The 13,250-nt window shown below is 39.0% G+C and overlaps 2 protein-coding genes across 3 annotated transcripts in view; both read right to left on the bottom strand.

Moving 5' to 3' along the window:
* Positions 1-5,983, bottom strand: part of LOC105157561 (pleiotropic drug resistance protein 1) — a gene marked incomplete in the record, with an annotated part of 7,086 nt that extends 1,103 nt beyond the window's left edge. The window contains 21 exon segments of the mRNA XM_011073967.2: positions 1-119; positions 432-659; positions 751-884; positions 964-1,047; positions 1,122-1,412; positions 1,500-1,832; positions 1,943-2,133; positions 2,214-2,370; positions 2,464-2,567; positions 2,668-2,828; positions 2,954-3,270; positions 3,365-3,646; positions 3,727-4,028; positions 4,120-4,210; positions 4,291-4,344; positions 4,485-4,561; positions 4,639-4,798; positions 4,890-4,974; positions 5,089-5,177; positions 5,267-5,387; positions 5,517-5,983. Coding sequence (XP_011072269.1) covers positions 1-119; positions 432-659; positions 751-884; positions 964-1,047; positions 1,122-1,412; positions 1,500-1,832; positions 1,943-2,133; positions 2,214-2,370; positions 2,464-2,567; positions 2,668-2,828; positions 2,954-3,270; positions 3,365-3,646; positions 3,727-4,028; positions 4,120-4,210; positions 4,291-4,344; positions 4,485-4,561; positions 4,639-4,798; positions 4,890-4,974; positions 5,089-5,177; positions 5,267-5,387; positions 5,517-5,842 — 3,706 coding nt within the window.
* Positions 7,068-13,083, bottom strand: LOC105157560. Of its 2 annotated transcripts, XR_847451.2 has the most exons (4): positions 12,698-13,083; positions 8,357-8,459; positions 7,761-7,796; positions 7,068-7,377 (listed from the first exon to the last, which is right to left on the bottom strand). XR_847451.2 is itself a non-coding variant. In XM_011073966.2 (2 exons), exon 2 carries the CDS (start codon positions 12,539-12,541, stop codon positions 9,338-9,340), a length of 3,204 nt encoding a protein of 1,067 aa, XP_011072268.1. In that variant the 5' UTR covers positions 12,542-12,543; positions 12,698-13,035; the 3' UTR covers positions 9,143-9,337. The 2 variants fall into 2 exon arrangements, 1 of the variants encoding a protein (XP_011072268.1); XM_011073966.2 differs by lacking the exons at positions 7,068-7,377; positions 7,761-7,796; positions 8,357-8,459 and adding an exon at positions 9,143-12,543 and having other exon boundaries at positions 12,698-13,035.

Here is a 13,250-nt window from a genome sequence, read left to right as displayed (position 1 = left end):
AAAAAACCGTTCTCTCAACTGCAACTACTGGCTGCACGGAGACGTAATTCTGGATGCCTAAGAAGAGGACAGACGCATACATAGAACCGATACAGTTGAATATATCTTGTACACTGTTCCTGCTCATTTCGGTTCCACGGAAATCAGCATTTTGGATAGTTTACATCGACACTCCCTAAGGCTTAGCGTTATTATGAAAATCCCTTAACTTTGAAAAACTACGTAAGTCACACCTCCTGAAACCATGTTTTGTGCTAACTATTCAAGACTGGATGTCTGGAGGGAATCGATAACGTAAAACATGCTTACAGGAGCATCAGTTGAATTTTCCAAAAGAAAGGATTCTTTATTATGTGCCTAAATTTTACCACGTATGTTATGATTATCCGTCTTTTATTTCGTTTGACGGACTCAAAATGGAATTCAGTTACCTCTTGGAGCCGAGGTCCCAGAACATGCTGCCGAAGCTCACTGCTATGAATATTGTGAAGAGAAATCTAATGGCTGTGTACAATGGATTTCGCCAATACGACCAGTGCTGTTTCCATAGGCAAGCCATGCATTGGATGTGGAAAGGTTGAGAGTACCGAGTAGGGAAATTTGGCTCTTTCATCCCCGGCCTTGGGGTACTCAGCTCACTGATGAGAGCTTTGTTTCTCCTGAAATGTTTCAATTCAAGCGCAGCTTTAGTCAGCATACCACTAGTAGTATTCGGGACAAGGGATTGAATCAGTCAACTAAACTGCTAACCTGTATAACTCTGAATTTTTATACACCTGAGCGAAATCGATTCCTAAGGCCATTTCCTGTGCTGAAGCAGTAACTTCCAGCATCCAAGTTGCCGGATTATAGCCGTCTTTGATTTTGCTCACTCCTGGAATACCCTTTAATTCAAAGGAAACAATCTCTTAAGATTTCATGATACTTAACACGAAATCCTCTACTCACCTTTGGCAAACTCACCTCAAAGTACTTGATGAGTTGGGTGGAATGACGTCCCAATGGGCCGGCGTATATCTCTTCTCCTCCTCGTTTCAGTAGAAATAGCTGGTAAAGTAACTTTTAAGTCAGTGAAAACACGAAGAAAGTAAGGGTTAGTATTCACATCGAGCCATTTTCACCTCGTCAAAAGCTTCAAAGATGTCGATGCTAGGCTGATGTATGGTGCACACGACTGTTCTTCCAGTGTCAACAGTGTTTCTAACTGTTCTCATCACGATTGCAGCAGCTCTTGCATCAAGCCCTGAGGTGGGCTCATCCATGAATATTATAGAGGGGTTTGCAACGAGTTCGACTGCGATAGTTAGCCTCTTTCTCTGCTCAGTCGACAGACCGGTAACCCCTGGCAGCCCGACTAGTGCACCTCTTAATGGTGTGAGTTCAACAAGCTCCATAACTTCCTCAATGAACATCTGCAAATGTTTAATTACCATTTACGTAGTAATAGATAGCCGACTTTTCTGCATACGAAGCTTTATTTGCTGCACGGATAAACTAACCTTTCTCGTTTCAACATCGACCTCTGGGGCCAGCCGCAGCCAGGCTGAATAAAGCAAGGATTCATGCACAGTAACATGAGGGGAATGGATGTCGTTCTGCTCACAATATCCTGAAATTCGAGAAAATGTTTCTTGCTTTTTGGGGTACCCTGAAATTGTAATAGTCCCATCTATATATCCTCCTGTTTTCCGACCAGCCAGCACATCCATAAGAGTCGTTTTACCAGCCCCACTAACTCCCATCAAAGCGGTCAGGACACCCGGCCTGAAAGTTCCACTCACACCCTTTAGAAGCACCAGTTTATTCTCAAGAAAACCTCTGTCTTTCATTTCCTGAAAAATCATTTGTTATTAAGTGATTCTTTACTATATTCCGTTTTGATAATTTCAAGATGCAAGAAGCAACCAAAATTTTGAAAAAACAACGTAAAATTTCCAAGTACCTGTGGCATGTCAATAGAGTATACAATTTCATTAAAGCTGATGGAATATGGTTCAAATGGAAGAATCATTCCCCTTTTCCTCATCTGATCAGCCTCTCTGTTGGCATTGACGTGACTAATTTCCCCCATCTCTTTATCATTCTGCTTGTCATCACTTTCTTTTGGTATAACAGCTCGAACCCTTCCAAGAGCTACATAATACTAGATTAAAATGCTACATGAATTTCTGAAAACATTACTTGTAATAATACAAGGAACTAGAGATACTCACGGTTCAGATACGTGAGAGCTACTATGAAACCTATGTTGAATAGGATTGTGAATCCAAATAATGCCCCTACGCCTATCCAGTACATTTGTGCTTCTGGTAAAAATCCTCGTGCCTTCATAACTGCAACTCCTAATGATTCGGTCGTGTTTGGAATGACCTTACGACAGAAACTCAGTTGAATATCAGCTATTTTCTTCGAAGTAAAAGAACTATCACAAGAAGAAACGTAATTTCTCAAACATGGACTCACTTTTTTCCAACTGTTCCCCGTGAACTCGTTCACTATAATTGCATTCTGTGCATACATTAATGGTGACGACCAATAACCCCATATCCACCATTTTTTCACATTCACTGACAAGACGTGAAAAAGAAACAAGAGACAATTGACATAGATCATATGAGAATAAATCAAACGAGTATAAGAATTGAATTTTTCGTTTTCTTATATTACCTCGTGACAAGACCACACCACCCAATGCAAATAGTATGAACAATACAAACGCACCAAATGTGTTTGAAACAATCATGTGTCTACCGACTGCTCCGATCAGCCGGAATAATCCACTAGCCATCTGGTTCAGAAGTAAGAGTAGCAAGTATTGTTTGAACAACCTGCAGTGAAGATCGTCAACTTTTATGATAGTTTCATGTAAATGCAGTAAGATTCATGTTTAAGTAAGTAATTGTGTTCATCTGTCAAAGAGAGGTATACTTGCTGATTCGTATTAGAGTTTTACCTTCCGATATTTGGATCGAATCCTATGACATAGTAAGTGATAAAAACCCAAACGCCTACTTCGACAAATGAAATAGGTATCTTCAGTATCCACATGGGAAGAGCATAAACCCATGGCGGGAAAAAGAGAGCACGTCTTTGTTTGTAGAACACAGGAAGCTTGTAAATCAACATGGAATTCTCGGCCATGCCATTGAACATTATCAATGTTGCAGTAAAAAACAGAGCACCAACATACATATATCCATCTTCTACGCTATGCCGGTGCATGTTAGTCCGGAGGAAGATGGTCATAGCAATAAATGCCATTGTGGTAATCTGAAAATTAACATAAGCATTCACGTATCAGCAACTGATTGGTAACAAAATCAGGTGAAAGATATTAGGTGGAAACACGATACATATGACCAACCTGAGAAACCTTGAAGATATAGAAAAATGAGTTTCTCTTCATCAGCAAGAGTTCTCTTGAGCAGCATGCTTTTAATAGTTCTTCCATCCCAGCACCATATTTTCTGGTTGTTAAGGCAGCAGGGTGGCTTTTGCTCTTGTCGAACGGAGATGCAAGATCATCTTTAAGTCTCTGACCGACATGGAAAGATTGAAACGCCTCGGCAAATTCACTCACTGTTACAAATCTGTAAGGCTCATCGACACGCATCCAGTATTGCTGCTGATCTTTCTTCGACGTCACCTGTAACACAACTAATTCCTCATTGTAACTGAGAAGAGACTTGTATTGATGATCAGTTTTTCAATATTTAAAATGCATACTTCTTGCAAGAAATCAGCCACGCCTTTCCTCTCGGGACACTTAAAACCCACAGATTCGAAAAATTCAAGTACATTATCACGAGGGCCTTGATAGACGACTTTGCCATCAGACAAAAGTATGATATCATCAAATAGATCATAAGTCTCGGGTGCTGGCTGTAGAAGTGATATAAGAGCAGTTCCATCGAGAATGTGGACATATTGTCTTAGTGAGTTCACAATTTGGAAAGTCGTAGAACTATCCAACCCCGTTGATATCTCGTCCATGAAAAGAGCATTTGTAGGTCCAACCAGCATTTCACCTGTGATCTTAGTCTCAGTATTTACCAGTTCTTGAATAAATAGAACAACATTTTTTGCCTGTTTATTTACACTTTGTCACAGTTTCCCTACCTGTCGTAACACGTTTCTTCTGCCCCCCCGATATTCCCCTTACTAGTTGATCTCCAACCAAAGTATCTGCGCAAACTTCCAGGCCTAAAACCTGCAAAGATACAATTCATAAATTCCATTTTCTATGAAAGGATGCTTGTTCAGAGAATTGAAAGTTTTAGGTCATTATACCTTAAGAATATAGTCTGTAATTATTCTTGCTTCTTGTCCTTCAGTAGAAACCGCCTGTGTCATGCAAAGATTCAAGATTTACACCATAGAAACATTTCATATGATATCGAAATCAATGTAATGTTAACAGTCTTTAAGTTGGTTAAATTCTGGCTGCAAAAAAAAAAAAGTTGGTTAAATTTCTGGAATTTTACCTTCATGAAGATATCAATATCCATATCAGGCTTAATATTGGCATTCTTTTCTCTTCTTGACAATTCTGAGAGCATCTCTGCAAATGCACAACAAGATTGATCAGCAACCTTACTTTCCGATCGAGCATATAAGAGATGGGGAGTCTTTACCGACCGTAGCGAGATCCAATCCCCTGGCATCTTGCAGAGAATTCCAGAGTTTCTCTGACAGTCAATTCTCCTATATGAACATCATCTTGGCTGATGTATGCAGCAGTTCTTTGTGGTACAAATTCATTCATTTTGTGCCCATTATAAGTCACACTTCCAGAAACCTGGTGTTGTGAATTGAATAATGTTATGTTACTGATTTCTATATTACAAACGAAACCAAACAAATAAAAATACATTTTGGCAATTTTCGACCTTCAAAGAAGCATCTAACTTTCCCGCCAAAGCTAACAACAGTGTAGTCTTTCCTGAACTTGGAGGGCCTAGAAGCAAAGTCAATCTTCAAACAGTAATGAAAATTCAGAATCAGAGACGATGTTTGTCAAGAAATACAAAAACTATTAGCAACAAAGTAATCTAAATGTAAATGGAGTTCATCAATCGCATCTCTTACCTGCAAGGCCTGATGATTCCACTGACATCTTGCAGAATGGAAATATGTTTCTTCTTGCTTGGAAGTATATGCACATAGTTCAGAAACCCCTGACGAGAGAGACGATTCAGATAAGAAAGTTTCTCCACCATAGATGATATGTAGTACAATTCAAGAGTAAATATTGATAAATCACTACCTCCAATATGTTAATAGTAAAATTAAAGAAAGTAGGCAAAGATCGGCTCCCTATATAGGCTTCTGCACCAACAGTCAGATGCTCAAATCTGACTTCTACCATTGGCAAATTAATTCCAACTCTGGAAAAACCACACACAACAAAGGGAAACATTAACATTCTTAAAATCAGCAAAAGATTAATTAAGCACGTAAATACGTATCATGGAAGAAAGAAAAATCAACCACATGCTTTGCTCATTTGAGGTCACCTGTCAATCCGGTTCCTCAGCTTCAGCAAGAACTTCTCGTTGTCTTCATCAGCAGCCTTTATTAGCCTGTCAAGCAAAAGTCTTCGTTCTTGAAATCCAAGATTTCTTACATCAACTTCACTGGTTGCACCCCTTGATCCTACTAAAAGACCTCTCGTCAGACGATCATAAGTAGGAAGCTTTTCCAGTGCAGCCCATTTTAGTGCTGCTTCATCGTCTTCTTCCCGTGCTGAATGTGAGAAAGCTTCCAAACCGCCATTCCTCCAGAAGGAGGAACTGTTTGCTCTCAAGCTACTACTTGCTTCATAAAGACCACCACCGTCCATTTATCAAGACAGCAAAACAAAAATACACCAGTATCTCAATAACTCAATTAAGATTCAGATGAAGTCTATCTAAATTCCTTGAAGTTTGATTTGTTTGAACAGGAGATGTCAAAATTCGGAATGCCCTGTGGCAGCAAATCTACAGACTCTGGCAGTTTACTCGGTTCGAGGGATACAAAATTCTTTTATATGTCTATTAAAGAGAAACGGAATGGCTAATCAACAGAACACATGCTAAAAGGTTTAGGATTATGTAGGGGTGGTTGGGATTTATTACATCAACTCTATGTTACCTTTAAACTAAGGCTTTGTACACTTGCTGTAATAAGCAGAGGTGGTGAAGATGGGACAGAGAAAGCATAATGAATTTGCATTAAATGTTTGAAAACACGATTTCCTGGTCAAGACAATTAATTGGAAGAAAGTCTGTTTTGTACTTCAGGATTTCAGCTTGCTTTTCTGTTGGGACCAAGCATGAAATACTTGAACAGGAAATCCAGTGATCATGGCCTGGATATGCAAGAACCTTCCGCTATCAGGCATCCTCCTCTGTTAACTTTTTATATCAGTATGGAGCCTGATCCTATATTACAGTTTGCTCCTCAGACGTACTTTTGTGGATACAAAAGTTGGGGTTTTGAGGGCAAACCTGAGATAAATATTTTGGTTTAAGACATTTTACCATCAAGAGTTCTTTATTTTTCCCTTTTCACTTATTTATTTACTTGGGTAAATTTTACTGTATTTTACGGGCGCTCTACTCATATATTATTGATAGGTAGTTGTGGAAAGAACTGAAGAATTGTGAAATATTTGAAAATTAAACCGCACAAGAACCATGAAATAAAATAAAACATCCTGTACTATTGCTGGAACTTGTAACCTTAAAGATTGCCAGTTAAGGACAGTGGTCTCTCTGTTTTTCCTGTTTAATCCAAGTCTCGTTGTATGGTCCAAATGATGACAGGAGCGCCACGGCTATGGAGTATGACGAATTGTTATGATCCTAAGTGTAAGGTGCGCGATATAAATCGCATATTAGTGCTATGTGGAACTAATATGAGACTTATCTAATCATGCATCTTTTGAGGTAGGATTCTTTTATGAACAAATAGCGTATAACAACGAGCAAGATCGAATATAGACTGATCTAGAAATAAAGAAGGCATATGCATTAACCAAAAAACGCAATTTATCCGTTAAAGAAAGGTTGCAAGAGAAGGGTCCAAAAAACCCAATATTTATTACACCTATATTGGTTTTTGTCAACAAAGGTGTAGCATAGTATTGAATAAAGTAGGCAGTGCAAATAAATCACATGAATCGGCATTCTGTAGTGCTGAATAATGAAGTTTGGTACTTCAACTTGATTAGTTCAAGAATTATGACAAGTAACAATCCTTAGCATAGGACTGCTGCCCTAAAGCAGCAACTTCATAAATGTCACAGCAACGCAGTGCAGGGCATCTCATACAGTAGTGTACACTCCTTAAATCTTACGGCATTCCACTAATACTGCTACTCCTAGCTAGTCTCTGCAACACATTATTGTTGTAAGAAAAGCATCAAAAACTAATCTCAGAGGGAAATTAAAACACAAGATATGCATGCATGAAATTTACAGACCTCGGATGGGGATTCTATTTACTATAGGCCCATCCTCCAGAATATGTAAAGAACAATCCAGGTTGATATTATCTACCAAGATCGGAAATACGGTAATAATTAAATGGATGGACTTCATGCACAATCAATGGATTTTCAATCCTTCGTACTTGAAATGATAAATTCGTTTTCCACATAGCTTATCATGTTGATGTAGTTGATAGTGTATGTGCTTATGAATCTGTGTATATATGTCAATAATTTCAGTGAATACTGGATTGTTTGCACCTTATTATACATGCAAGAAACTTACCAGACTCCCCCTTCAGCGTGACGGTTGGATGAGAACCTGGGAATTAATGAGACAAACGGATTAACGAATTACAATACGAAGAAGTTGAGAAAATAAATCATGTCATAGCATCACATATCACGAAATAAATTGGACAGCTTTGGGGGGCTTAATCAGTTCTTAGCACTACCCTTTGGTTTTGTGGAAAGTGTGCTAGCGTTTGCATCTTCAAAACCACCCTACCTTATTTTTTTAAGAAATTTGTTTTATCATAGACATGTCTCTTGTATGAAACAACCAGATCTGTAAGAAAAACACAGAAAAGCGAATCAAGAATCACACGGATGAATTACATAATCAGATTTCTCAATTGGAGTTGGATGTAAAGTGCATCCTGAAGTTGTAGTAAGAGTTCATATCAACAGTTCAACTTCAAAAATTGAGTTAGTCATTAGATGTTTCCGTTTCTTTTATTTTTTTCATCAGACTGAATAAATTTACAGTTCTAACACAAGCCCCAAACTTATATGCAAATTCATTTTAATAATGATCTGAACATAATAGAGTTGAATCAGAGTCGGATCAAGTGATAAATCATACAGAGTACAAGCATTTACCTGACATAACATACGATTTCTTGGGTTGAGGCAGCAATCATAGGACCATGTGGTAAGGAGCATACCCTCACACCGGATGTCTGAATGGTGCTATCAGCAAAGGCTGCATGTTTCGACCATTAGAAGCCTTCGCTCTGCTAAAACTAGACGTAGAGAGCAAATAGTGTGCAAGTATTGTGCATCACCAACCATAAAGTTCTACAGTGAGACCATTCCATCAATACCAATGAGTTTCAGAGAAAGGTTAGAAAATTTACACCTTGATAAGTCCATCTGCATGGAAGCAGTAAGGGCAATCTTATGGCATTATGCTACACCATTTGATCATGTTAGTGTAGAAATAAAAGCACAGAGAGTGTTGCTTATAGGAATATATTATATAACGAAATATATATTTCAGTAGGATCAAATCGCTGTACATGAATCTTTCAAATGATGCACAGAAACTCACCATTTAGTTCATTCTTTCTTTATTGTTTAGAAGTAAACAAATATCAATTATGTCAACTGATAACTGGAAGCACTAAAAAGTAGGGGAGAGAAATTCTAAGAACTTTATACATTTCCAGCCATTTTATTCCTTGGTGAAAAGATATCAAGACTTTAGAGGGTTTTGGACAGAAACAGAGTAAATTCAGGGTATCCTTCAAATTTCACCTACTGATCATTCATGAGCAAACCCAAGTCTCGGGCAAGTCATTTGTCCTGTGTAAAAAAATTGATATTTCCAACAACTGTGCTGGAGGTCACGTTGTCAGAAGAATTCAATGTAATTATCACCCAGAATCAAATGGTAAGACTCAGTTAACGGATATTTAATTTAGAAAAACAAAAAAGAGTTAATAGACAATCCGTAAGTACAAATCTTGATTTCATCTTTATCACAGAAAATGAAGACACAAACTCATTCGCTCTGAGCTATATTGATCTGCATTGACATTAAAAATTCACCGCCCAAGAGAAGTAAGAGATTACTCTCAATCATTCTGGATCATGTTCTTTCCCACTAGTAGGATTTCTGTTGACACCAGAAGCAAGCTCGGCTTCAAACGACACAGATGGCAATCTCTCATATACTTTGGAACCGAGAGGTAGGAGTTTTCTTTGGCCCAAAATTAGTGTTTGACTAAGCTTCTCATAATTCCATCTCTGCTGAATATAAACAGCAAGTGCTAGAAGAATGGCAACTGTAGGTATAGCAATGTCTCCAAACTTGGAATAAAAGTCCATGCGAGGGTTCACAAATTCATATTCTTCAGAGAAGTAAGGATTTGGGATTGGTGGCCTGACGTAATCATATATGTGGGGAAGAAGCCGAATGGAAGTTATACCAAAATAATACAATTTGCCGAGAGGTTTAACATGGATCCTCCACATTAAGTTAGCAATTACTTGAGGAAGGAGAAAAAAATCCTGAACCAGGCCAAGATACTCCTCCAGTTCCGTTTCCCATTCACGGATTGCATGAGCGTATCCAGTAGAATCAATAAAATGTGCTGTTTGAAGAGGCTTATAACTTGTATTCACATAGTGGACAATAAGAACAAGGATATATCCAACAATATGTATAAACAAGGTAGAAAAAAGTACTTTCTTGTCGCTTGGGACACGATGAGGCTCAAGAGGGGTCCGTGTTAGCATTCTGATGCGGGATTTCCACACCTTCTGGCAAAGCCTCAGAGTAAGTGAGAATGCAACCAGTACTAGAAACTTCACAGTATAGTCAATTACATGGGTCCATTGACGGTTCTGTAGGTCATAGGACTCGTTTTCGTTAAATTCAGTCGCTGCTTTCCTGAAAAGAGCTTCTGCACCTGTAATCAACGGAAGTGTGTATCCAAGAGCTTGTACTCCCAGCATCACAAGAGATACATATGGGGCAGACTCCATGTTATCTCTAATGTAAAATAGCTGGCTCAAAATGCAAGCAATTGCAGTGGAAAGTGTCAAAATCCGGAGGATCCCTTCCACACCTCTGCGAGAAAGAATATCCTCACGTTGCTTCCTATACATAATGGGGACTGTTTGGAGCTTGATTGGAACAAAATAGAGTGGATCGTCTTCATTCCGTTGGCTAATTATGGAAATCCTAGCTGTTGGATTGACTAACCATCGGGCTGTAGTTGGGGGATAAGAAACCACCAGTTCAACTAAACAATCCAGCCCAGCTTCAAGGTCCATACTTTCATACAAGATTTTCCATGAGGCTCGAACGTCCCGGCAACCAATGAGATACATCTTTCCGACGTGTGGATCATAAATCCCTTCAACAGATAATGAAGAGAAATTGTTATACTGGTTTCCCACAAGATTAAGCTGAGCAGACACATTAAGGAGGAGTTGTTTTTCTGTGTATTCACCAACATCCTGGAATGGATTTTCTTTCTTAAAGGTTGAAACATTTTGTGTAGACCAGTAACGTCCAAACAAAGGGCCAAGTGACAGGATTTCCAATTCCAGGTCAGTTTTTGTGGGGAAAGAACTAGGAATCGGATCAGGTACTGCTGGTATGTGAAGGGTGAGGTCTTCAGAGAGAAGGGAGAGACTATAAGGAAATTTCTCCATGTCCTCTAACTTCGGATATTTCAAGAGCGATTTCTTAATTACAGTCCCGATGTTGAAGGGCTCGTCTTTCTCCAGGACTGCACTGGCAGCCTCAATTTTAGAGTACTTGTAATATGGATGAGAAGTGGTGTATTGATCCCACAACTCAGCAGTGCGAACCAGCTTTTCAAATGCTAAAGGGAAATACGACCTGGTAGTGCGTTCTATGCTCGACAAAGTACCAAAAAGTATGCTCCGTTGTTTTATGGAAAATGAAAGAGGGACAGACAAGCAGATACGAGTATCACAACCATTACCATCCCCATCAACAAATCCCGAGCAACCAACCATGCAAAGCTGTCCACTGGAAGACTTCCAGATTCCTTCAGCAGAAAGAGTCATATTGCCAAGTCCAGTCCTCTGTGCTGCCGTGAATTGATTCTCAGAAGGAGGAACAGCTCTAAGCACTGAAGAGACCCTCACAACGCCAGCATTTTCCTTTGAAGTCATATTCTCACAGCGAACATCCTGAAGAACAAGCTTGACATTTCTGAAGCTCCCATCTGTAGCATTAATCTCCTTATCTGATACAAAAGGGCCCAACTTACTGCAAAATTCATCTGTGCCATTGCACTTCCAGTTTGGCAGAATGGTTAATGCCTCTTGGCGAGTAAATCTCTCAAGTATGATACAAAAGTCAAGCCCTTTATATATATCAACTTCACCATTAAGCAAACTATCTTTGTACGGGTACGGATCACAAGCTCTTGAAACAAGATTTTCTGAGGTAAATTGATAGTTTGTAGAAGTGCTCAACCAAGAAGACATGTGCACTTCATCAAAGTACTTCAAATTCGACTTTGGGTTCAAACTTCTCATACTTCCACGGATTGCCCTGCTTGTCAAGGTCAACATCCTAGGATAACGGAGCACAAGTATAATCTGATCATCTTGCGTGAGAAGTGGCTGATTAGTATAACCAAATTCCTTGACCCACCCCCAGGGATCACCTGAATCAGGCTGACGAGAAGGCAACACCGTACTCCCTAACAAACACATTACTCTCTCCCCATGATTTTTCTTAGATTCAGTGTAAATCCCCTGAAAATTAATTGAAAGCTGCGAATGACCCGGCCATATATCAAACCGTGCACTTCCTTCAAACGGTTTCTCCGAGAGTAAACCTTCTAGAGTTATGCCCATCTGTAAGATCCCACTAACAAATATGGAGTTCTTGGACTGGTGACGTCGATCAACATCAGTAACCCAAAAGGAAACCAAGTTTACCGGTGACCGTACATCAATTGAACTCCCTGAAAGTTCTCTATCATCAAATGGCATTAATAGAGCACCTGCACCATTCAACTCCTGCCACCAATCTCCATTCAAGAAGGAAAGTTCCTCTTTGATGGTATACAATCTACTATCATCAGGTTTCAGTTCAGCAGCAGATTGTAAAACAAGGGCACATTCTTTATTTATCTCACCAATCCTGTCATACTTGTAGCTTACAGAATGCTTCCTCTCTCTAGCGCCAAAATTCCCATTATTTACCATGTACGAATTCGCAAAAACAATACCTAGCATCATAAATAACCCTAAAACGGTCCAAGATGCAGCAATAGACGACATCATATTCATGGCTGCAGATCAGTACACCACAAAAGAGGGACAAAAAGAAAAAAAGAAAGATTCTTTTAAGGATTTCTCGACTGCCCACAGAATCAAAATGAAATGTTGAACACCCAAACCGCGACTTGATATAGGATAAGTAAATTTGGAGTTTGCAAGACTTACCAAGAAAAATTATCGAGAAGTGGGTCTGGTAACTTGAGCAACTGCTGGGAGAAAAAGGTAAGATCTTTCACATTGCTTATTGCTGCAGCCAAGAACTAAGGATCTTCGCTATGAGTTGAAGAGATGTGCAATATTTAGTTAGTGAGTGGGATTTTGAAAGCGAAACAAAGGGTTTAGAACTGATGTGCAACTGTCTGAAGATCAAAATTGAGAGGGAAGTGTGAAGTTCAAGTCAAGCATACACTGATGACAAAAATGGGTTATTGGTCAGCCAACTTTCATTTTGATTTTCTTTTGTTCATTTTTCAACCACTTCTTTTGACTTTTTTGTTTCGTCCCCCTTCCTCGTATCCACTGAAATTCAGCCGAAAGAGAAAATTGCTGAAAATAGTTTCCCGAACGAAATTTTATTATGAATTTTTTTTCGCAATCAAAAGAAATCAACAGTTTTTCAAGAAAAAGTTTGACCATTAAGATTGAAAAGGAAAAGGATTACAAGAACTGTCTTGATTGATTCTTTCTTGATTTCTTGCGAAGGATCTTTTCTTGGACT

Source organism: Sesamum indicum, linkage group LG3, assembly GCF_000512975.1.
Source record: "Sesamum indicum cultivar Zhongzhi No. 13 linkage group LG3, S_indicum_v1.0, whole genome shotgun sequence".
Lineage (NCBI taxonomy): Eukaryota > Viridiplantae > Streptophyta > Magnoliopsida > Lamiales > Pedaliaceae > Sesamum > Sesamum indicum.
This window is presented reverse-complemented; position numbering and strand designations above follow the sequence as displayed.